The sequence below is a fragment of the Henckelia pumila genome, chromosome 1 (genome assembly GCF_033568475.1).
Source record: "Henckelia pumila isolate YLH828 chromosome 1, ASM3356847v2, whole genome shotgun sequence".
Taxonomy (NCBI): Eukaryota; Viridiplantae; Streptophyta; class Magnoliopsida; order Lamiales; family Gesneriaceae; genus Henckelia; species Henckelia pumila.
This window is the reverse complement of record NC_133120.1, coordinates 124851682-124878525: the sequence shown is the minus strand read 5'-3', so window position 1 is coordinate 124878525 and position 26844 is coordinate 124851682. Positions and strand designations below refer to the sequence as shown.

General features: G+C 32.1%; 2 protein-coding genes across 3 annotated transcripts; both read left to right on the top strand.

Annotated features, from left to right (window-relative positions):
- Positions 1-409: 409 nt before the first annotated feature.
- LOC140876138 (uncharacterized) lies at positions 410-1971 on the top strand. 2 transcript variants are annotated; one of them, XM_073280014.1, is made up of 3 exons: positions 410-614; positions 906-970; positions 1196-1971. In XM_073280014.1, exons 1-3 carry the CDS (start codon positions 456-458, stop codon positions 1764-1766), a joined length of 795 nt encoding a protein of 264 aa, XP_073136115.1. In that variant the 5' UTR covers positions 410-455; the 3' UTR covers positions 1767-1971. The 2 variants fall into 2 exon arrangements, with proteins under 2 accessions (XP_073136115.1, XP_073136114.1); XM_073280013.1 differs by having other exon boundaries at positions 1172-1971.
- A 14073-nt stretch (positions 1972-16044) lies between these two features.
- Positions 16045-17577, top strand: LOC140876058 (uncharacterized). The gene has a single exon (XM_073279913.1). The coding sequence runs from the start codon at positions 16067-16069 to the stop codon at positions 17456-17458; it is 1392 nt and encodes a 463-aa protein (XP_073136014.1). The 5' UTR covers positions 16045-16066; the 3' UTR covers positions 17459-17577.
- The last annotated feature ends 9267 nt before the right edge of the window (positions 17578-26844 follow it).

Here is a 26844-nt window from a genome sequence, read left to right as displayed (position 1 = left end):
GTAAAAAAAAGTAATTTATCAATAGATACACGCATTGCGCACGTATATATCGAGTCAGATCGAGATATATTTATGATTTAAAATTATATAAAAGGTGTTTTATTTATTAAAATTTACGTGTGGACTGTATAGATAATATCATAATATACCTATATATATATATATTATATATATATACAACTTCCTACATCTATATAAAAATGTAAATTGAAATTGAAAATAAACATAATAGTTCCTTTTCAAAGAAAAATAAACATATACAACTTCCTACATCTATATACAACAAAATATAAATTGGATTTGAAAATAAAACGTAATAGTTCCATTTTAAAGAAAAATAAAAAACATATGTAATAATATATATATAAACATTGGATCTACATCATCGTCCTCAAAGTCTCAAACGGCACCCAACCCTCTCCTGGAAACTTTTGTCGGCTCAAAGGGAAACCCCCATGAGAATACGGAAGCATGCCAAAATTTCTCCTCTGCTCTATGCGACGTCGTCTCTGGATCCGGGAACTCTTCCTCAGCCGCATATATGTCAGCTCAATCAATCTCCATGGGACGTGATGAACTTCTCGCCGCCACCACCATCTCCTCCGCCGTCTCAGGTCAGTTCAATGCCCTCCCACCTACCACCATTTCCCTAGGAGTTGCGGATCTGTTGGGCCCTTGTGTTTCTTTCGTCAATTTTTTCCAGCATTTTCCACCCTTTTCCTCGCCTTTCTTTTAGGGTTTTCTTCAGCTCGCCTTTAGGGTTCTGCTCAAACACTCGATCCCACCATTTAATTCCTCTTACGTGCTGTTCTGAATTCCAATTACTTTCTGGGTTTTGTCTTTCTTGCGTTATTATACCATCGTCGCTTCCTTTTTTTCTCGACACGGGGAAGTTTTTTGCGCAGGTGAATGGAAACGATAGTTTCGCTGGAAATGGGAGCTCCGGAGACTCTATTGCAGTGATTGAAAGGTAAAGTTGTCGCATTTTTATTTAATTCGTGTCGAATCCAGTGTTACAATAATCTCTTAGGGTTCTTACGCGGCACGTGATTTTGTTGTATTTTTCCACTATCAATTAGCTAAATACTGCTTGAAATTTGAATCATTAGCTCAAGTGTATCTATTTACATCCCATTGGTCGCAAAACCAACTTTTATTTGTCTTTGAATAGCCAAAGATTTCTTTGGGGTGATAGGGAGTGGATGGATGAGTTGAATAAAGCAACGAAATGGGAACGTTCCGCCTCGAATGAGACGGGCACTTCTCCGAAAGACAACCCGATTATTTTGTGCTGCAAGACGGATGGCAAGAGCTGGCAATGCCGAAGAGAGGCTGCCAAAGGCAATTCACTATGTGACCACCATCTTATCATGGTGCGAAGCTATAGCAATAACTCCGCTCTTTCCGCCACCAAGAACTCGGCGAAACCGTCGGCGGAGGCTCGGGGCCGTCCGCGAATCAAGAAACGGACGGCGCAAGCACAATCTTCCTCGAATCCGTATGTATTCTATTATTATTCGGGTTTTGGACCGCGGTGGGGCAAGAAAAGAGGTGAAGTTAGCAAGAGTATTAATGAAGAACTAAACATTCCCAAGAATGATCTTGAAGATGACAAGGAAGCATCATCCTCGTGTCACATTGAGGAAGAGGAAATTGAAGGTCTGGACGAGGATGATGACGAGGACGAGGTGGAGAAAGACGAAGAGATTAGGAAGAAGAGAACTCGAAAACCGATCAAAGCTAGATCTCTCAAGTCCTTGATGTGATTAGCTAGCAAATTAGTTGAAAATTGTATGGTAATTATCTTCCTATGTTTCTTGATATTTTTTTGAGAACGGGGTGTTGTTTGTTGCTACTTTGTGTGCGTATATTGTGCGCATTTGTGGCGCAAGAATTATGTTATCCTTTTTTAAATATGTGTGGGACATGGGGGGAAATTTTAAGTAATATAATTGGAAGGGTAGGATGGTAAATTCATTGCATGTCTCTGTCAACTTATTTGTGCACATCTGGCCCATCCGCACATAGAATATAGACAATCTTTCATATACCGTTATATATATATATTTGAATTTGTTTATTATTATTATCATTATTATTATTTTTAAGACAAGTCAAGTCGATATATGAAAACAAATTTTGAAATTGAAACTAAATATATATATATATATATTGAATCAAATTGAAACTAAATATTGGGTAATGATAATGTAAACTAAAGTCATAAGAAAATTTTAAGAACTAATAATTGAAAACAATAACTAGCGCTGCTTAGTTAATATTTAGCACACGATACGTGTGTTGAATATCTAGAATTAATTATATTAAAATTCAACACTTAAAATTGGCTTTTTATAATAATTTTTTATATTGTAGGTGATATTATTATTTAAAAATTTAAAAATATAAATAAAGATAAACTATCATTATCTAAAATATGATTTTTATAACTTTTTATTAAATTAAATGAGGAAGAAAATTTTTTCTTATCAATAAAATATATCATAATCTCAAATTAATTATTCTAAACTTCTCAATTTAATAATATAGTATATGAAAAATAATGATACTCAGCTTATGATAAGTTTTTGCCTTACAAAATATCAAACCAAATCGTCCCCCACTTATGTTTCTTTCGCATGATGAACGTTATGCTATTTTGCAGTTACAAATTTTATTTTATTTTTTTTGCCAAATAAATTTTGTATCCTTTCATATCGACGTGACTCCATTCTATCACCAATAAATGGGAGTAAAGATTTGAAAATTGTTGGAAGTATATGTATAAACCGTAGTTGAATTATGAGTGGCATTCTTAGACATTGTTTTGTGCAAAATATGAAATTCAATAATCTCGTATTTGACTTAAAGTTTCACAATAATTTGAATTAATAAACTACAATGTAGTTTTTATATTTCAATTTATCATCGCATCTTTTAACTTCATCATTTCATTCCATAGGATAATTATAATGCGACAGGACTCTGGGTCGAGTTTGGTCAATATCGGGATTCTCCGAAGAAAAAAAAAAAACCCTGGACTCACTAGATCTGCCCAAAACCTGATGAGTCCAATTTGGATATTGGACCTGCAAACCTGGTAAGCATTATATACGTTTTTCTATTCTAGTAATTAAATACACAATTAAAAAGTTCGAAAATTCATACATTCATAAAAATTACATCTAAACCACTACATTTTAATAATAAGTTAGCAACAAGGGACGACAATATTGTTAATTAAAGTTATGGATTATGACATTCATGATTAATATAGTACGAGCAGCAGTGGCACACACACTGACACACTGTGTTTGTAGCGAAATATATAAATGTTATTGTTTGCACTTATTAATTCAATTAATCTGACGCGTGTGATATCTTACATGCCAACACACAAGATATACTTCATGCTCTAGATCACTTGTTGAAGAATGATTTTTGCGGTTTTCTAAAAGGGTGTCCAAGTTGATAGTGTAGATAAACACTTGGCCAGTAGTCAAGTGTTCGATTATCTCGACCAACATTTTCTTGGACCAGCCTGTTGTACAAGGCTTGTCTGGTGCGTTTTAATCATACTATTGCGTTAGTTCGGTGGTTTACCTAGTACGCACCGAAAAGTAGCGGCAAACAAGGACGGAGTTAGGATTTTGGATGAGTGTAGGCAACAATATATTATAATTATAGCAAAAAAAAAACACATGTTAATCAACAATCAGAAATAATTTGTCTTATGTTTGAACACAAACTACACAGTCAGAAGCTCATGTTACTTGATGGTAAAATGCCAGAAAAATGACAAAAAACATTGCATACATAATCCATAATCAAAAGTAAATTTGATAGAAAAAATAAATTCTACATTCCAAAAATAAGCATGAATTCAATATTTATTGCAAAAAAGATACAAAATCTAAAAACAATTTAATAATCGACGAATATTGAAGGATAATTGCATACCTAAAATTTTGTGAAAAATGGGTTTTGTAAAGAATTTAGAATATGAAACAAGTAATATGAATTGTAATAGTTGTTAATCAAAACGCATGACACTCGTGACTCGTGAGAAAAATACATTGTACAAATTGTACGTAGCTGAGGTAAAAATTTGAATATAAAATTTGGGTCTAAAATTTATGAAAGGAAAAAAATTATTGTTTTTTTGGGTCTACAATGTACAATTGTACATGTAATATTAGCATAAAAATCTCAAAATTAATTTGAATCTAAAATTTATACATAATATATATATATATATATATATATATATATATATATATATATATATATATACACACACACACTATAGATTAAGAAAGAGCATGTTAGTGGCATACCAAAACATCAAATTATATTAACTTCAAAAACACTTAAACCTCAATAAATTTCACACAAAATTTAATTTTGTGCACAAATTGCATGCAAAATTTTGCTAGCGTGTGTGCATGTGTGTATATATATATATATAATGTTTGTTTTTTGAGGAAATATATATAATGTTTTGGGCCTATATATCTACAACTTTTTTTTGGGTTCAGTGTGGGCTTTGTCTACACTGAACCTTAGCTGGTTTTCCGCCCATAACGATGGTGGATTCCCACCCCATAAGCCATGCAAAAAAAAAAAAAAATAAAGACTTCTGAGCCACCTCATATATATATTAACAAAATTCCATAATTAGGATGATCTCGATGCCCCCCTGTCCATGGCTTCATTTTGTAAATAGATTTTTTTTAAAAAAAAAACATAAATGATCATTGATCATTTTAACACAATAAAAAGAATACAAAAGCAACAAACAATTTTTATACAGCAATGAGAAGAACACAAACAACGTCAAATAACAAAATTTTATTTTATTTTATTTTATTTTGGCTTTGCTTTTCCTTTTTATTTTTGTATGAGCTTTTCCAATGCAAACAGCAATACGTATCATGTCTTATTTTGGGTCAGCACAACATAGTAACTGAAACCTTAAAATATTTGTGTTGACCATTTTCTATCAACTTTGACAAGTTTATTTGAAAAGTGAAAATGTTAAGTATTAGAGAGGAAGCAAGCACAAAAATATCTTTAAGATCTCTACAGAACCATAAAAATGTTAAGTAATGTTAGAGAGGAAGCAGGCATAAAAGTATTAGAGAAGCCATAAATGAATTATATCGAACATATATACTATGTGCAAATTAAATCTACAGAACCATCAATTAAACCTTACCCACAATCAACTTACCTCCTATTGATCTGTCGGTTGAATTTTTTGTAATTTATTGAGAGGTTTTGGCCTAGTTCCTCTCTCATGTACTAATTTTTTCATCTAATAAACGGGTAGAGATCCGCCTAACCTAGCCACAACAGACGGTTTTATCTAAAAAAAAAAAAACCTTGCCTTCTATTCACCACAACAAACATTTATAGAAGCTAGACACCTCCAAGTCATACAAGTGTCGAAAATAAATAATATTCAACTTTCCTTTAGATTAAACTTCCATAAATGACAAAACCAATCCATCAACTTAATGGATATATTCAAAGCAATTGATTTCAATCAGAAGTTAAAAAAAAAAAAAAATCATTGGATAGTACTGATTCACTCATTCACATATCAAAGAGGGTAAACAATAATATAACTATAAATATATTTTAATTTTTTTGGTTTTTGAAATCAATCCATATTGCACTATATCTGTGTGTGTATGTTTGAGACGCAGAAATTAAATTACATCCAAGATTAATTATAAATATATTCGAGATGCATGAATTAAATTATTTTTAAAAATAAATAAATGAAGGTGAATGTCATTTACATACGTACATGAAGCGAAATACTACTAATAATTGAAACACAAAACTAATTGTGTATGCATAGAAAAGAGAAAGATATATATATATGTTAAAAAATTAAGCAGTGTTGTTGTGCCGCGCGCTTCTTCTTGATCTCTTCTCAGTTATCTCCATTTCAAACCAAAATATTAGAGACATGAAATGAGGAGGAAAACATTTCAAGCTGGGATAACCGTGTTCATTTGAAGTAAAAAGGTATATAACCTATTACTTCACGTGCGTCTATTTTGATAAATAATTAGTTATTGCGTCGGGTAAAATCTCTGAAGTATTTTAGAGAAATTCTACTAGGATCAGATTAACATCTTCCTTGCAATTACACTAAACATGCTACCATCTGCAAGAACAAAAACATATATAAGACCTGAACCTCGTAAAATACGAAGCCTTGAGAAACTGAAATATGTTACCATGTGCAAGAACAAAAACAAATTGATATAATCAATAACTAAAAGCAAAATAATGAACGAATATGGGCAAAATGCAAATTAATAGTTTCCACATATCAAACTGCTCTGAAAACGACCGAAAAAAGCCAATAGCAGACAACAACATAAGATTATGGGAATTTTAGAAATCAAATGTACAGCGATGAAAAGCTCTAAATTTTCTACTTTCTTTGAAATAATGCAAGGAAGGAGCACTAAATATCAAGTTTTCCATGTATGCTTTATAAACTTCTCGAGAAATTTGCATTTGATTTTTTAGATCAATTACAAATTATATCACTCAAAATTGATTTCCACCTAAAAAAATATGGGAAAAACATGATAAAAATAAGAAAAATTACACCTTCAATTGAAGAAATAAAAAGGAAGCACATAAAAGGTTGCATAGGAAAACTCAAGATATTTAAGTCGGGGAAAGTGGTCTTCAAAAGTTAGAGAAAATGGGTATAAGAGGTTATAATTGGGATAATCAATTTATCATTATTATCCTCACCGTTGTATTCGATATTGAATAAAAGTGAGGTCTATTTTCGGATTTCTACATTTAGCTAGTACCAAAATAGTTTTTATAAGGTGTTCACTTATTATTAAATAGCAAACATAAGATATAAATATGTACATGGCAGATTGGAGGTTGATTTATTATAAACCGATATCTATATGATGCCCCTAAAATTAAACAATCGGATCTAGAATGATTCGAGCTCACTCTCTTTAAATAAACTCAGCTAAGCTCTATCTCGTAAATGTCCAAACCGCGTAGTGGGCCCAAGATAGTCTAAGTCCATAGGGATGAATTTGTAGCTAAAACCAAATAGCTGAACTCATATGGCCAAGCCCGAACGGCCCAAGTGAAGGGGCCAGTTCCAAAGGCAAGACTGAGCCACTAAGCATGGGTTTATGACCAAGTCTAGGTTGACCAAGAAAAGGGTCGACCCGAGCTCATTAACTGAGCATAGCCATGGATACGCTATATCTCGTAAACATGGAAAACACTTGGGAATCTATAATGATAAGGAAGAAATCCCGATATAATTGGGATAAGACCAAATCTACCAAATTTGATGAGTCCTAGCCGCCATAGCAATTGAGTTATACCCTTAGGCTACGTTTACTTTGAATGATGGGATTGGACAATGATAGATTAAAGTATGATTATTAATATAATTTGATATGATAGAGAGTGGTTATGGATAAATAATACTATGTTTAGTTGGATGGATTAATTTTGGAATTGAAATTATAATTAAGAACAAATTACAATTTCACTCTTTAGCTATCATAATAATCATATGTTCGGTAAAGAAGGAAAGAAGGTGGAAGATAAAAAAGAATGACATAATTGATTTTTTTTCATTCTCTCACTCCATAATATTTATAATCCCATTAAAAATTTAGAACTAAAAATCATCTCTCAATCCTATCATTAACGGGCCTAAAGATTTATATCATTTTTCAATTTTGCAAGTAAACATAGGATTAGTTGGTATTATCTATGTTATCATTTATTTATCAAGGCAAGTAAACGCAGTCTTATAGGTTTGCTATCTTGGGTAGAATTCTACTTTGACAAGGATTCAACTTGCACAAGGTAATTCCAACCTCTTCTACATCTATAAATACCAGATATTTGTTATAGTTTGACACTCTAACATTCACCTGCATATTCACTTACATTCACTCCCTTTTTCTCTTCATATTATTCTTTGCTCTTTGCATTTGTATTTTGAGTACTGACTTATATAAGCATCATAGGATTCATGCTGAAAACATCTTTGGCGTCCCTAACCTTACTTTCCTTTGAGCAGATATTATCTGACCGGACTGACCCTCAGATTGGAAGATTTGAAGATCCGCTCACCAAACTGAACCTGTGTTAAATTTTGGTTACCTAAATTGACGTCGTCTGTGAGAAATTAAAAAAAAAAGTTAAGATGATAGGAATGGAATTCCTCGGCAATCTGTTGGAACATTTAAGTTTTGGTGTTAAGTGAATCTACGACAAAATATATATAAAGGCAAAACTAGAAAGTATATGCAAAGTCAATAGTCCTTGACCTTAACTGGATACACACGACTAGACTAGATAACTGAAATACTCAACAGACTAAAACTGGATATAATTGAGTATTTGATGACTGAAATCTACGGCTGAACTAAGCACCTTGACTGAACCGTGAATTAAAGTTATTCTCGAATAGTCAAGGATGCTCAATTGGACTGATCACAACTGAAGTAAAGACGACTGACACATTGAGGAATATTCTAAAATTGTTAGTTGTGTATATAAATCTTCCCAACACCTTGAGAATGCTTCAGATTTGGTAGTTAGCTATTTTTGGATAAAGACATTCGTACACTGTAGACGTTGCAATAATACCAGCAAACAAATTTGTACTATTCATCATACATTGTCTACGTTAACTACCAGACAAGGAAACATACATTTTTATGAGGAACAAATATTTTTTTATTCATTTATGACCGTTGCAATCGATGTCTATAAATAGACTTGAAGATCAGTTGAAAAAGACTCTCCGATTTCTTGCAATCTTTGAACACAAGATTTCAGTCGTATTTTCAAGTTCACAAGCTTTCATACAACAACTGATACATTCAAGAACCACACTCGCAAAGTTATATATTTGTTCAAGCGATGATCAATTTGTGCTAATTTTTAAGTATAAATCACACTTTGAAGCTTTGCGATTTTAGTTTATCATGTTATCTGAATTGAGTTTTAATCCAATATTTTTTTATTTTATCGGTAATTTGAGTTATTTATTTTGCGGTTTTATCCATTTTTATATGAAAATATTTACGTGACATTGCACACATTTGCTCTATATATACCAATATTATAACATAAAATTGTACGTTAAAAAAGATCTCGAATTAAAACCAAAATATTATAGAATACTAAAATTACAAACATGATTGACCAAATTTGCAATTGTCCCAGATATTTAATTTCCTTCTTAAAATCACATCGAGCTCTTATTAGTTTGGGATTAAGCCTGGCCAGATTCATATATTACGAGAGTAGCTCTCCGTGTATGTATCTCTTCATTCAAAAGAATTAGAAAATTTATTTTAATCTCAACAAAATAAGTGAAATAATTATTGTTTTGCATATTTAAAAATCACAAACTCCTACTCACCAGTTAATTTTGTGATATAGATATCTTATTTGGTTCACTGATAAACACGAATCCTATAGCGTATTTAAAACTTTATTTTGTCGTATTCGTGTTTATATGATATTTTTTTGTCCCGAGTTTTGCACTTAAATCGTCATATTTTTGTTGCTTGTAGGTTTGACTGAAATTGTAGAAAACTTAAAAATTAAAGAGAAAGTCAATTATTGCAGTGCCACGTTGGAATTAGCCAGAAAGAATGGAAGACTTATAAGAAAAACTCAAGAAAAATCAAGAAGTTGAATGCACGGACGCTTTAAGGGGTCTGGACCATGGTCCGTGCTTCGTCGTAAAAACAACCTCGAAAAATTTGCAAAAAAAAATAATTCACGTGCCCGCGTCCGGACCTTGCACGGATGTGCCACAAGCTAGGTACGTGCACTTCGCAAAAAAAAAATTATATTTTGCGCAGAATTTTGGAATTTATGAAAACTTTGGATTACACTCGGTTTTGGACATTCTTGGGTATCATTTAATGAGAAAATTAGGGTTTTTTTTATTAGATATATAAAAAAAACCTGAGCCCAAGTTGAGAGGACTTTTGACATTTTTTCAAGACGACAACTAGGGCTTGAAAAGAGAGAAGATGAACGACACAAGCAAGATCCACACATCATCGCTGAAATTTTCTTGTTCTTCTTCAATTTCTCTATTCGTTAAAGATTCAAGCCTTAGATTTTTGTCTAGTTTTGATTTTATGGAGTAATCGTTTTTTGATTGGGGCCACGATAGTGCTAAACTATTGATTTTTGTCTATTTATTGGATTGATTGATGTTTTGATTTAATTTATGTTTATTGATTAATATTCACATAGATTTCTTGATTTTAATATGACCAATTAATTTCATGTTTGTTGTACAATTTTGACTCAAAAAAGAGACTATATCGAAAATAATTTCAAAAATATTGATCAACACATGGTTAAACCGACAAAAAATAGTATTCGATTTCAGTATGCGATTTTAGAAAAAAGCTAAAATTTCATCGTTGCAAATGCATTTTTGTTTAATTAAATTCAAATAAAAATAATTGAACTGTTAAATAAAAATAAGATTTTTAATTCTAAAAATAGATTAATAATCATGATAGAGAATTTTATCGTGAATTAATATAGAAAATTCGTACTTGATTAAATTCAATACGTTGCAATAATTGATGTTTGGTACCGTTATGTGTTCCTGATAATTTTCTTGAAATTTGAATTTGTCTTGAATTTACTCTACTGTTTAATTTAATTAAGATTTATGCATTAGAATAATTTAGTTTATTTTAATTAGTTTAAGTAATTCGTACAAAAAAACATTTTTCTTTTATTTAGTATTGATTTAATTAAATAATTTATATCCTAGTAAGATAATAGTCTCTTGAGGGATCGAATTGGACTTAGTCCAAATATATTATTACTATATCTAGTGCGCTTAGAATTTTCAACTCATGAAAAATAATTATTTTTTTATGCCAAAAATATGTTTATTTATAAATATGACAGAGTTGACCGGTCTCAATGATCAACGATTACGAGAAAATCTTACAAGAGACATGTTATTTAAAATTGGGTTATATATCACACCCTGCCTTAAGAAAAATATGAGTTTAGTAGGTTATCATTTTAGTAACTCAGTTGAAGTTATGCCAAAATGGGCTTAATTAAATATGTGTTTGGAAAACATTTTGTAAAAGTTTTTTGAAAATATTTTTAAATAGTGTTCTCAAAGTATAATTTTAAAGAACAAATGAAAAGTATTTTTTTTTTTGAGGAAAATTGAGATGTGTTTTTAGAATGGAAGACAATGATGAAAATCAAAATAATATTACTTTTAAAATCTTAAAATGATTTTATAGAATAGTTGTTCAAACACATATTTATTCTTAAAAACATCTCTTAAAATATTTTATTAAAAAATTTTAAAAAACACTTTTACAAAAATGTTTTTTAAGTATTCGTCCAACGGGGACTAAAATTCTATCCATTATTAAAATATTTATTTTTTCCCTTTGATTTAATTGCTAATTGGTTGTGTGAAATTTGGGAAAATGTACTATATATATTATATATAAGTAAGTTTAATATGTGTGATGAAGTTAAAAATAATATGCTTGATGAAGTTAACTACGGTTGCGTTTATAATATTTTCAAAATTAAAGTCGGAGTGTAAAAAAAATTAAATTATACTAGTACATTGTTTGAGAAAAAAATAATATTGATGAAAAAAAAAAAGAATATTGTAACACTATGTCGTTATTACTTATTGGTGAGGAAATTTTTTTAAAAAAGATATACTTTTTTGAAAATAAATTATTTGGTCATCCCCTCATGTTTAATCAAAAAAATATAGATATGTCATATGTGTGCGTTGAGAAATTTTTAGTAATATTTTTTATGTATGATCATTTGGTAGCTTTTATACATATCTGCAAATTTTTTTAGTAATAATTTGAGTAGTCAATTTCAGAATTTCATCAAATATTGAATTTATTTATTAATTTTTAACATTATATTTTAAGAATTGATTATTTAATTTATTTTTTTAAGTTTTTAAAAATTATTGACGAGTTGATCGGACCCGCCTAAGTTCTTAACCTAAAATCAACTATGGATTGAGTTGGATTGAGGTTTCACCAACCCAACAAAGTTGAGGAGTCTTGTTTGATGGTGAGCTACAGTGAATTATGGGTGGGTCTCTTGGACATTAAATTTACAAAATAATTAGATAAATCTCAACGTCAAAATACAATGGACACCAACACCTCCCACTATTGTACTAAAGCAAAATGTGCATTTTTCAATTTAGAGAATAACTATGCCTTGAAAGAACATGCTTTAAAAAAAAATTGTAGTCAATATATATTAGAGAAGAAACAGAAAAGAGAGAGATTTTGATCATGTTACATATGATTCCCTCTTGGAAAAGCAATACCCTCTAGTACAAAACACTTTTCTCCAGTAAATTATCTATTATTTTTAGGAAACATGAGTAGTTTCCTTTCAGACAATAAATAAACCAAAAAAGAATGAATATATCAAAAAGAGGAAAAGTCATGCATTTCCTCATTTGAACAAAACCGAACCTTGGTACGCTGAAGGCTTCTTTTCTCCCTTCATTCTCTAAGCAATAAAGAACAAACAAAGGAAGCTCCAATTTTTAAGGCTTTGGGTAAAAACCACAATTAACCACGGGTAAAAATTAAATAGCTAGCGTGATTGATAAGTAATAAAATTAGGTCTTTCAATAATTTATTATTATTTACTTCTTTAAAAAAAATAAAACAAATAATTAAATAAAATCTTGGTTGGTTGGTTTGTTTGTTTATTTGTTTATTATTTTTATATTTTTGGTCTTGGACAATTAAAATGCTCGGTCGAGTGAAGCTAATAAAACTTTAGAAGGAAATTATGAAAATATAATTGGAATCTTATTTATTTACAAGATGTTTTGGCTAAATACATTAAGCACATCCATGACACAAAACTCAATTGAAATAAGATTAACCACAACAAGAAGTTTCAATACTAATCCAATAGAAAGTTGGATTCTCCTAATTCCTCCCCACAGTTTTTTGAGCAAACATGTCATTTAAAGTTTGTTTAATGCGGTTTATCGTAATTTTAAAAATGTTAAATAAAAAATCAACTTGGACAAATCTATATTTAAAAAAATAACAGAAAACCAAATCGAATAAATTCAAATAAACATTGGTGTTTTTTAAAAAATTCAAATGATATAAATTTACCTCGGTCATTTCAATTTAAGTCTAATTAACACACAATAATTGTTGAAAGAGAGGTAAACCGTAAATGGGTAAGAAAAGACCAAGAGATATAGTAAAACGGGTACACGGGTCCCACGTCGGGTTGAAACGGGTCCGATAAAGGCCTTGGGTCCCACATGACAGCGAGGATCTGCGGAATTAGAGACCAGAAATGGAATTCGCATGCTCTGTTCCACGATCCTCCGTACTCCCCCCTGCGCCGGGCCACTCATGGCCCGCCACGTGGCTGCTTGCAGTTATCCGTCGCTTTCGCAGTCGCGAGTAGGGACAAAAGGACAGAGCGCCGCGACATGTCGGCGGCTGCCGCCGTGTCACTGTCTCCCTCCGCCGCTGCGATTGCCGCAGGTCTACGGTGTGTGCCGCTTGCTGCTTCTCCAAATCTTTACTCAAAAAGTGAATCCCCCAATGCTTTTTTATTGTCACTTAAATGAAGATTTATCCCACATAATTTATTTTCAAATAAATTATTTATATTAAGATTTTACTGTCGATGATATATATCGACTAAAAAATATACCAATTGAGAACTAATTATTACGAATTTTCAGATTCTCGAATTATTTTTAGCAATCGGAAATTAATTCAAAAAAAGAATTTTTGTTTCGAATCGGAATTATACACACGACAATATTGAATTAAAGTCCGCTAAAACTTGAGAGAGACTTTTGAAGCTTCTTTGATATATGGTAAGATTATATTTTACTAATTATAATTTCGAGACTTTACGTGATTTTGGAAAAATAAATTTGAACATTTATTTAATTTTTTAATTGTTACAATAAAAAATTTTAAAAATAAAATAATATTTTTATATTAATATTTAGATTAATATTTTGCCTCTTCATCCCATTCTATAGGCCTGTATTTTAATAGGCAGATTAAGAAAAATTGGAAAAATAAATTTACTTACAAATTTATTTTATATTTGTTTAATCATTAAAAAAATAGTTGCATATTTTTTCACAATTTAGTTAATAACAGTAAAAAAATCATTTTTAAAAATGATATAAAAATACATATTTGAAACAAATAAAAAAATATAATTTAAAAATAATATTACTTTTTCATGATGAGTCATACTAAAATTATGTATCATAAAATTAAACCGTAAGACGATATCGAGGGTTAAATATAAGATTTGTGTTTATGATTTTATTCTCATACCCCCGACTTTCCAACATGTTACGATTGGCGGAGCATGCAGTAGAGGACTGCAGCCTATACGTACACTATATATTAAAAGAAATAATTAATAAAACCGTACTATTAACCATATGACGGTTTGTCAAGGAGTCTCAGCCGTTGGATCATATATATGCATTGAATGGAGCAAATTGGTGGCTCCTAAATTTCCCATTTTGGGGTTTAGGCCCACCATTTTGTTTTTTCATTTCTTATCATTGCTTTAAATTATCAACAAATTTATAACCTGATTTGGGATATTGATTATTGACTTTCAAATCCAACACACCAAATTCTAGACAACAAAATTATTTGAATCATTCTCTAACATCATTTATGATATTATTAAAAGCTTACAAATCAATTGTGTCATTCACTCATGATGCGGTATAACATATGTAAAACTCTCTTGATAAAGGAGTCTGATTTTAAGTAATACTAGGAAATATATATATATATATATATATATATATATATATTCTCGATGAAAAACCATCATTTCCTGAAAAATTTATTATTCACAAAAAAGAGTAAGTTGAGCAATTCGATTGTTTAATTTTGGGCAGGTGGATTCACCATTTTGAAGGGCCGTTGAATTATGGGAGATATTGTCATATGAACTAGGAAAATCACGATATTAGTAAAAAAAAAAAAAAAAAAATCGTGCAAAAATTTAAGTTCATCATGTGATTGTTCCATACATTGAAGACAATTTTGCCCTTGTAATTCGATCACTCCCCTCCCAACAAGAAGATTTTAAAAAAGTAGAATTTATAAACCAAATGGTCCCAAACACAAGCAAACAACAAAAAGGTCACAATTGTCATTCCGCTTCACGTACATTCAGTGATTCAGCAATGGTTTTGACAGAAGAGTTTCCCTTTAAAATCTTCGTTTTCATATTTCAAGACAAACATCCCTTGTGTTATATAATCAATATATATCTCTGTTAGGGCTTATAAAAAATATTTTTGAGGACACCAATTTTATTATTCTCTTTTTTACCCTTTCTCTACTCAATAATTTTTTGATTTATCAATTAAAACAACTTCATGTTTAATTGTTAAATTAAGTTTTAAATTAATCTTTTGATTAATTTTTTAACCTCCCACTTCTCATTCCAAATTGCCATAAACTATTTCACGTTTGTCCTCACAAACTTCTCCAGATATACTCCATTCTCCATTCCAAATTTGACACAACGTAAGAACTCAAAAATCTTCTTCTCAATCTCTATGTTTTTGTTGGTTGTTAATATCTGATTTGAACTTTCGAATTTATATGTATTCTATTTACTTTGTTGGATTTTAGATTCGAAAAACATATAAAATTATATAATATAATTATTCATATATTATATTAGACACACAACACATGTGCGTCGATCACTAGTATATATATATATAAACAATCTTGTAAATTTATATCCGTGAAATGATTGTTTAGATCTATATTTATAGTTAAAAATAATATTTTTTTTTATTCTAATGAGATTCATATAATAAAATTAAGACATAAACATTCTCATCGTGAGTTTTGGTGCTTATATAAACCTCCCCTCACCCAACCCCCTCACTCTTGATATAAATTATCTCTACACTCGAAGCTTTCTGAATCCTCCAATGGCACAGGTTACCCTCACTCTCCCCCTGCTCTTCTTGCTCGCATCAGTATCCTACATGCTCATTTCAGTCTCGTCACAGCCACCGCTCGGCTCGGCGGAGCAAGAGGCGGTGTACCGAGTTCTCGAATCCATCAACTCCGGTATCCCCTGGCGCACGCTTTTCCCAGATGACATGTGCGCCTCCGCCCCACACGGCGTCGTCTGCGACTACTTCTCCGACACCTCCGACGCCGTCACGGCCCACGTGACGGAGCTGAGCTTCGGATACGTCTCCGACTATTCTCCCAACCCTCCTTGCGGTTCCTACTCCATCACCTTCCAGCCTTCTCTTTTAACCCCGCTCCTTCACCTCAAGAAGCTGTTCTTCTATAAATGCTTCACCGGAAAGAAAATACCGTTTCCCGATTTCTCGCCATTGTCATCTTCTTCTCAAGCTTCCTCTTTAGAGGAGCTGGTTTTTATCGAAAACCCGGGTTTATCCGGGTCTCTGGAGGGCAGGATCGGCAATTTCAGCGCTTTGAGGAGGCTGGTTTTGACAGGAACAAGTGTTTCAGGCGAAATCCCACGAGGGTTCGGCGAGTTGGCCAATATGGAACAGCTCACGCTTTCGAGGAACAACTTCGAAGGTAAGATATCTGCGATTATTTTCCACAACTTGCAGAAACTGAAGGTTCTTGATTTGAGCGAAAATGGGTTCAAAGGAAGCTTGCCGGAATCCATCGGAAACTTGACTGATTTGTTAAAGCTTGATCTAAGCTACAACGAGTTCTCAGGAAGAATCCCAGAAATGATCAAGAACTTGAACAGATTGGAGTTTCTTGATCTGAGTTACAATCGTTTCGGCAACTTCGGAGTGCCCCTGTTCTTATCGGAACTGCCCGGCCTCAAGGAAGTGTATCTGAGTGGGAACTTTCTTGGAGGGCAGATTCCGGAGATATGGGAAAATCTTGGGGGCATTCTTGGTATTGGACTATCAGGGGTAGGACTTTTTGGGAATATCCCAAAATCAATGGGGGTGAATCTGAGAAAAGTGAGCTATTTAGGGCTGGATAACAATAGGCTTGAAGGGATAGTGCCTGAGGAATTTGGGGCTTTGGAATTTGTCACCGAGTTGAATTTGGAGAACAATAATTTGACCGGAAGGGTTCCATTCTCTGCTGACCTTGTGTCCAAACTTGGGAATAAGTTGAAGTTGGAGGGCAATTCCGACCTTTGCATCGACCAGGGCTTGAGGTCTGCCAAGCTCAGTGCTGTGCTGGGACAGCTGAAAGTGTGCAGACAGCCAGATATTCCCCAAACTGCCCTTTTCTTGGAGAACTTTTATCCTAGGAGATCACATTGCTCTTATGCCTTGATATCCATAGGACTTCTGTTTTCTTGGTTTTGCTAGAGAGGAAAAAAATGAAGGGTTGGGGTAGAAATGTGTACAAATTTGCCGAAGACCATTTGAATTTTGACTAGGAAATCGTGTTAGATCCAAGTGTTACAAATGTTGGGAGAAAAGGGAAAATTGTGTAACTAGATATCTATATTTTATGGTACTTAATGTTCAACTTTCTTCATAGCCATTTCTTGCATCATGGTACACTCTTGTTATTATTGACATGCATTATGTCGTAACAAGATTAATGAAATTGCATGTATAATATAAGATGAAAACAAATGATTTTCAATGCAATAATTTGGCAATCTTGTATAGAATTTTGGCTTTTTTTTTTTTTTTTTGAAACAGCCCTTATGATGGCATGCATGGAAAATAGTTATTGCTAGTGCCTAGTAATCCAGCTATTTAATTATGGATTGAAGGGGACTTGACATATTCATATTTATATCATTTGTCCTTCAAATCCTTGATGCCATCACACATAATGATGACAAATTGTCAACATTGTTGCCATAAAATAAAAACAACATGCATGCCCAATAATATAATTGATTCAAATACTTATTTTAATTCTCATAATTTCTAGAAAATGGAATGTATATATATAAGTTCAATACATAAAAAAGAATGGTGGAAATATAAGAGGCTATTAATTGAAGAAACTCTGCCAAAAAAATAAAGGTGTTACGTTGGAGATGGCCCTACAATTGTATTCCTTCCTATAATTGTGTACTACATGTTTGGTACTCTGAATTCCATGCCAACCCTTTCACACCTTTTGAAGTTAATCTTATGATATGACAACAAAATACAAAGTATACCAAATCATTGTTGCTTCCGAGAGACAGAATGTGAGTTTTGGTTTAATCATTAATGATTTTTGTGTGTCAAAAACATGTAACCCTTGAGACAAATGCATATGGGTCGGACCCGATCAATGATCGAAAATAGTATACCATATCCGATGATTTTCATCCAATTTGGGGCCAGGGCTATGTAGCAACATGGGAGCCCGAAGTGATCTATATACAATGGATTCAATGTTATACTTGAGAGTTTGGGGGAGTGAATAGAAATTAAAAGGTAATTGGGTCCTCGAACTATATATAGGCCATTGTTTTTTCCAAAATTATTTTTATTAGTTTATTTTTCAACTAATAAGTCTTTAATGTTGTGAAAAAGTAAAAATTTACGGTAAAAAGTAAATATTTCAAAACTCAAAATATATCAAACTCTACACTTTATAATATTTTTCTCTCAACTTTAATTGTATTTTTCATCACAAATGAAGACCTATTTATAGATCCACATTTGAGATTAGTCCAAAAATTAAAACATCATCATCTACATCATCACACACTAATTTTCCACATTTTACAACTCAATATTCAACATTCAATATTCAATATTCAACATAATAATAATATATTTTTCAACACTCCCCCTTGTGATGATGACCGTGATATGATGACTGTATTCATTACGTGTTTTATACTGCCTCGTTAAAAACCTTACTAGGAAAAACCCAGTGGGATAAAAACCATAGTAAGGGAAAAAGAGTGCAGCCACGTAAACTCCCCCTCATGTTAACATGAGTGATTCTTCACATATTCCGTAGATTGCGCATCCCAATGTTGTATATATGCTTTCTGAATATCGTCGTGGGAAGAGCCTTTGTGAAGAGATCTGATGAGTTCTCACTTGATTGAATGTAACAGATATCAATATCTTTATTCTACTCAAGCTCTTGAGTGTAGGCAAAGAATTTTGGGGGGATATGTTTGGTTCTGTCACTTTTGATGTATCCTTCTTTCATTTGAGCAATACATGCAGCATTATCTTCATATAGTGTCACAGGCTTCTTTTCTACTGTCAATCCACACGATATTTGAATATGTTTGGTCATTGACTTTAACCATACACATTTACGACTTGCTTCATGTAATGCAATAATCTCGGCGTGATTTGATGAAGTTGTTACGAGTGTTTGTTTCTGTGAACGCCAAGAAATTGCGGTGCCTCCACGAGTAAATACATATCCGGTTTGGGAACGTGCCTTATGTGGATCAGATAAGTATCCAGCATCAGCATAACCAATGATACTTTGATTGGTGTCTTTTGAGTACAAAAGTCCCAAATCTGTCGTTCCTCGTAGATAACGGAATATATGTTTAATTCCGTTCCAGTGCCTCTTTGTTGGATATGAACTGAATCTTGCCAATAAATTTACAGCAAAAGATATATCAGGTCTAGTGCAATTTGCAAGATACATAAGGGCACCAATGGCACTTAGATATGGTACTTCTGGACCAAGAATAACTTCATCATCTTCACATGGACGGAATGGATCCTTTTCTATGTTTAATGATCTTACAACCATTGGAGTACTTAATGGATTTGATTTATCCATATTAAAACGTTTAAGGATCTTTTCTGTATAATTTGCCTGGTGAACAAAAATTCCACATTCTTTTTGTTCGATTTGCAAACCCAGACAATACTTGGTTTTTCCAAGATCCTTCATTTCGAATTCTTCCTTCAAGTACATCATAACTTCTTGAATTTCTTTATTCGTTCCAATGATGTTTAAATCATCAACATATACAGCAATAATTACACATCCGGATGTTGTTTTCTTGATGAAAACACAAGGGCATATTGGATCATTTACATATCCCTTTTTCATCAAGTGCTCACTTAGCCGATTATACCACATTCGGCCGGATTGCTTTAACCCATATAATGATCTTTGCAATTTTACAGAATAAAATTCTCTGGGTTTTGAACTTTGTGCTTCAGGCATCTTAAATCCTTCAGGGATTTTCATGTATATATCACTATCAAGTGATCCGTATAAGTAAGCTGTAACAACATCCATAAGACACATTTCCAAATTTTCAGACACTGCCAAACTAATCAAATATCGAAACGTAATTGCATCCATAACAGGAGAATACGTTTCTTCATAATCAATTCCAGGCCTTTGAGAAAAACCTTGTGCAACAAGTCTAGCTTTATATCTGACTATTTCATTTTTCTCATTTCGCTTTCGAATAAAAACTCATTTGTATCCAACAGGTTTTACACCTTCAGGTGTGAGGACTATAGGTCCAAAAACATTACGTTTATTCAGCGAATCCAATTCAACCTGGATGGCATCTTTCCATTTGACCCAATCATGACGAGTTTTACATTCACCAAAAGATTTTGGTTCATGATCCTCATTTTCATTTACGATGTCACAAGCCACATTATAAGAAAATATCTCATCAATATCTTCGATGTCTTTTCGGTTCCATATTTTTCCAGTATTAATATAATTGATAGAGATTTCACGATTCTCGTCAGTTTGTGGTTCTGACAGAATATTTTCATCATCAGGTGATTCTTCTGGAACACCATTTTCTATTTTATGATCGTCGTGCTTCTCTATGCCTTTTCTTTTCCGAGGATTTTTATCCTTGGAACCGACTGGTCTTCCACGCTTCAAGCGTTTTATGACATCATGAGTGTCTTCAATTTGTTTCTTTGGAATTTTAATTCGAGCAGGGGCATTTACAGCATGTATATATGATTTTGTTACCCCTTTTGTGTCTGCAAATGCATCTGGCATTTGATTTGCAATTCTTTGCATGTGCACAATTTGCTGTATATCTTTCTCACATTGTTTGGTCCTTGGATCCAAATGTAACAATGATGGTACATACCATGTGATTTTTTTTTCGATGTGTTTCTTTTCTCCTCCTAACACTGGGAAGATTTCTTCATTAAAATGACAATCAGCAAAGCGTGCTGTAAACACATCGCCTGTTTGAGGCTCAAGATATCTAATGATTGATGGACTATCATAACCGATATAAATACCGATTTTTCTTTGAGGACCCATTTTTTATCGTTGAGGTGGTGCAATAGGCACATACACCATACATCCAAAAATTCTCAGATGAGAGATATTTGGTTCTTTACCAAATGCAAGTTGCAATGGGGAGAATTTATGATATGCACTTGGTCTGATGCGAATTAATGCCGCAGCATGTAAAATTGCATGTCCCCATATAGAAATAGGGAGTTTTGTTTTCATAATCATTGGTCTAGCAATCAGTTGTAGACGTTTAATCAATGATTCAGCTAATCCATTTTGCGTATGAACATGAGCTACAGGATGTTCAACAGTGATTCCCATTGACATACAATAATCATTGAAAGTCTGGGATGTAAATTCTCCAGCATTATCAAGTCTTATTTTTTTGATTGTATAATCTGGAAATTGATTCCGCAATTTTATTATTTGAGCCATTAATCTTGCAAATGCCACATTCCGAGTTGACAATAAGCATACATGTGACCATCTGCTAGAAGCATCGATCAATACCATAAAATATCGAAATGGTCCACATGGTGGATGAATTGGCCCACAAATATCACCCTGAATGCGTTCAAGAAATATGGGTGATTCTGTTTGGATTTTATCTGGTGATGGTCTTATAATAAGTTTTCCAAGAGAACATGCTTTACATTGAAACTTATTATTCTGAAAGATCTTCTGGTCTTTCAATGGATGACCATGCGTATTTTCAATAATTCTTCGCATCATTATTGAACCAGGATGTCCCAATCGATCATGCCAATTTGTTAATATTGAAGAACTATTAACCACCATATTTGATTCGATTGGCCTTATATGTGCATAATGCAATCCAGTAGGGAGCATTGATAATTTTTCAACCACATATTTCTTTCCTGATTTATATGTGGTAAGCCACATATATTTCTGATTTCCATCAGTTATCGTCTCAGTATCATACCCATGAGAGTATATGTCATTAAAACTCAACAAATTTCTTTTCGATTGTGGTGAATATAAAGCATCATTTATCAGAAATTTTGTACCATTAGGTAACAAAAAATGTGCTTTTTCACAACCTTCAATCAAGTCTACAGGACCTGATATGGTATTCACCATTGTTTTTGTTGGTTTTATTTCCAAGAAATATCTTTCATCTCGCAGAATAGTGTGTGTTGTACCACTATCTGGTATGCAAATTTCCATGATATTATTTCCATGTTTGCTCATAGCATTTTCCATATCAAACTTCACAAAAAATGCAATAAAGAAAAATTAAGTACAATACAAATGCAAAATATAACATGCTTTATAATACAAGAATGCATTAAAAATACAAATTTGTTACAATATAGTCCCACCAATCTTTTAATCAATGTCTTCGAAATCATTCAAAAAATCTGCAGCATTGAAACTAGTTGAGCCAATTAAATGGTCACTATTTTCAACAAAATTGGTCTCTTTTCCTTTCCCTTTTGTCGATTCTTTATAAAGCTTACATAGATGCTCAGGGGTTCGACAAATATGTGACCAATGTCCTGGAGTGCCACATCTATAACAAACACTCTCAGATCTTTTTGAGTGATTTTTATTTTCACTCGGGTTTTCATGCTGCCTTTTTGGTGGGTGGTTCGCGACGTTCTTTTGAGATGAGTTATTGAAGTAACTATCTCTATTATTTTCATATCCACGGCCGCGACCACGACCGCGATCATTTTTACGTCCACGTCCACGTCCACGCCCACGTCCTCGACCTCGTCCACGACCAAAATCTGGTCTATGTCTTTGATTTTGATTTTCATTTTTCATTACGACATTTGCTTCAGGAAATGCCGTTGATCCAGTGGGTCGGGATTGATGATTTCTTATTAACAATTCGTTGTTCTTTTTCGCCACAAGAAGACATGCAATGAGTTCGGAATATCTCGTAAAACCACATACTCTATATTGTTGCTGTAGAATTATATTTGATGCGTGAAAAGTGGAAAATATTTTCTCAAGCATTTCCATCTCTGTGACTTCAAGTCCACAGAATTTTAATTGTGAGACTATTCGATACATTGCAGAATTATATTCACTGACTTTTTTAAAGTCTTGGATTCTCAACGAATTCCATTCATCACGGGCGGTTGGAAGTATCACTTCCCTTATATGCTCAAATCTTTCTTTCAACCCTTTTCATAAAATCATTGGGTCTTTTTCTGTGAGATACTCATATTTCAACCCTTCATCAAGATGTCGGCGTAAGAAAATCATTGCCTTTGCTTTATCTTGTGAGGTTGATATATTAATTTCTTTGATGGTATCACTTAGACCCAATGACTCAAGATGCATTTCTACATCGAGAGTCCATGACATATAATTCTTTCCAGTGATATCGAGCGCAACGAATTCAATCTTTGCCAAATTTGACATGGTGGTACTAAAAAAATAACAATACATTTTATTAGTTAATTTCCATTAATATGACAATTCAAAATAATGGATAAACGAAGATTACAAGTGCGTATACAAATAGAGAAAATAGGTGGTGGAAAATCGCTGGTGAGTACAAAACTCGTGAACATGATGATCATAGTCGTTATGAAAAATATCCTTAGAAAAGCCAAAAACTCCATCTTCTTTTTCGAAAAAAAACCGAGGAGAATGTTTTGAGATGAAGAATGAATTTTGGTGTGATTGAAAATGAGTTTGAGTGAACATATTTATAGGCAAAAAAACTAGCCGTTTGTGACCGTTTGTGACCGTTGAGGGTAAGAAAAAAATGATTATGTGTTGAATAAAAATTCGTGATAATCATGTGATGCGTATAATGATAATCATAATTAAATATACGCAATAAAATATATATCATATCACGTTATTATAAGGTCAGTGTCCTAGACAACCTCTTATATAATAACATGAAATTATATATTGATATAGTTAGTATATATACATATATCATATCACGTTATTGTTTAAAAATCTTAGAGGCTTTTATACTTGTCGTATCCCTTACCGGGAGTGTGGGATGTCGTCTTAACATCCTCCCAGGATTTATAACAAGTTTTTAAAAACTAATTTTTTTTTTCATAACATGATAATATATATTAAATATATACACAATAAACAATAAAATAATTATTCTTACTTGTTGAATATTTTTGACTTCTTCTTGTATTTTGGATCGTCGGAAAATATAGAGAACCTTCGAGCGATCGTGCTGATAACGTGTTGTGAAAAAGTAAAAATTTACGGTAAAAAGTAAATATTCCAAAACTCAAAATATATCAAACTCTACACTTTATAATATTTTTCTCTCAACTTCAATTGTATTTTTCATCACAAATGAAGACCTATTTATAGATCCACATTTGAGATTAGTCCAAAAATTAAAACATCATCATCTACATCATCACACACTAATTTTTCACATTTTACAACTCAATATTCAACATTCAATATTCAATATTCAACATAATAATAATATATTTTTCAACATTTAATATTTTTATCTCAATTATATGAATCTTCAACAATCACAAGGAAACAAACTTTATTTTTATTCATATTTACATATTTATTATCTTCAATAATATGATATTAATACTATCTTTTTCATTGAATTTGTTCATAACAGAAAGCTCGAATATTAATTTCTTTTAATTACCATTATCATCCCATAAATTAATTAAGTTACCCAACATTGTTGTTATCTTGATTTTCTCATTTTATATCTGTCAAGTCACCAATTTTTTTCTTCTCTCGTTGTTTTATTGTTTCAATATCTTCAGTCGAACTCCAATTTAAAGTCTCTTCTTTTAATTTGTTTCTTTTTTTATTTTTATTATCCTTAGACAGATTTTTCTACATCATACTAATTATATCTTGGCAAAATATAAATATTATTTTCTATCATAACTATAAATTATATGAGTTGGAAATTTAGAAACCATTTGCAAATTAATGTGTACATGTGCATATCTCAATTGTATAATTTTTAACATTTATTTCACTAAAAATCAGAACATAACATAAGTAGATCAAAATTATTGTAAGCAAAAATTATCAGTAATTAACTAATCTTAAAGTAAAATATAATATTTAAATTCAATCACCCAGATAATACGGTATTATGGTATCCAATTGAAGAAGGCGATAAACAACGAGTATCCTTTATATAGATAGGTAGACGTGAATACAAGATTAAGAAAAATGAAACCCCTTTTTTTTATCTTAGAAATTGTTGGAATCATATATTACGATAAAATAATTTTTTTTTATCATTTATTTGAAACTAATTGAATAAAACATCATACTAATAGATATGTATTTGTGTTTGTGTGCTGAAATGTTTTCCCATTTCGTTACTTTGTGAGACATTTTTTTCTTACACTTTGTGTAAATTATCTTATCTTAATTGATAAATATATTAATTATATTCTTGAGTAATTATCTTAAATAAATGATGGGACCCTTGGATATAAGTCAAACTCTAGCAGGATTCTTTTACGAATATGGAACGACAAATGACATGATTTCTTTTACCTATATGAGAATTTTATTTGTTTTAATTGTGACATCATCAATTTATTTCTGGATGAAGACGCAGCCTGTGTGCAATGATTTCCATGCACTTATAAGCACAAGCTTGGATAAAAATTCAATTCCCCTTTCCATGAAAAAAATGTTTCTGTTTTGGTGTGACTATCCAAGAACTCATATTGGCAGGTTTAACAGGTTTCTTGTAAAATAAAAAATAAAATACCAAATGGGAAAATTATTAAATGATGATTATGTTTCTTGTGGGACTTCTATCCGTGACACGGATAAACCCTGCACATATTTACAATAAAAAATAATATTGTTTGTATATAAAAAATAATATTTTTTATGGATGACTCAAATTGAAGATTCGTTTCACAAATTGTCTCACCTGAGTTATTTGTTAAATGATTCATTTTACTTGATTGTACCATACTTTAGAATGAGGCTCGAAACCAAATATAAACAAGACCAAGAATATATAGGAAAACCAGAACCTTAACGATGGTCCCGATTCATTTGGAGCTATAGATCCATGTCTAAATACAATAGGGAACATGTATAAGGACAACATCCTTATGTTGCGATCGATGTACTCGAACATTTTGAAGATTCCTGCGAATCTTATTCCAACATGTTCATGTTGTGTTGCATACTATACTCTTATACTCGACCGAGAACAAATATATGGGCGGAGAACAAATAAAAAACCTACAGGAATTCAGTAAGTGAGATCATATCTGTACAGACACTGCATCGATGTAAATCTATCAATACACGTGAGTCTTACTATTTTTTCAATGTATCCACAAATATTGATAAATCTTCACCTTTAAATACATTATTGGGATAGTGTTTGTAATGGTAAGATGAAATTATCCCATGAATTCATGTAGAGCCCTTCAAATCAAACGACCTGAGCCAACACACTCTATCTACATGGCACAAAAACTCTTCGTCGAGTGTAACACATCTACCGAGCCACAAAAACTGTCCCAAGGACAAAGTTATATTCCCTCCG

Excerpts from the sequence above, each read along its gene's own strand:
- LOC140876138 (XM_073280013.1), top strand. The coding sequence starts at position 456 with ATGAGAATACGGAAGCATGCCAAAATTTCTCCTCTGCTCTATGCGACG. Across the intron at positions 615-905 it reads CATCTCCTCCGCCGTCTCAG|GTGAATGGAAACGATAGTTT; the intron begins GTCAGTTCAATG and ends TTTTTTGCGCAG. Across the intron at positions 971-1,171 it reads TCTATTGCAGTGATTGAAAG|CCAAAGATTTCTTTGGGGTG; the intron begins GTAAAGTTGTCG and ends GTCTTTGAATAG.
- LOC140876058 (XM_073279913.1), top strand. The coding sequence starts at position 16,067 with ATGGCACAGGTTACCCTCACTCTCCCCCTGCTCTTCTTGCTCGCATCA.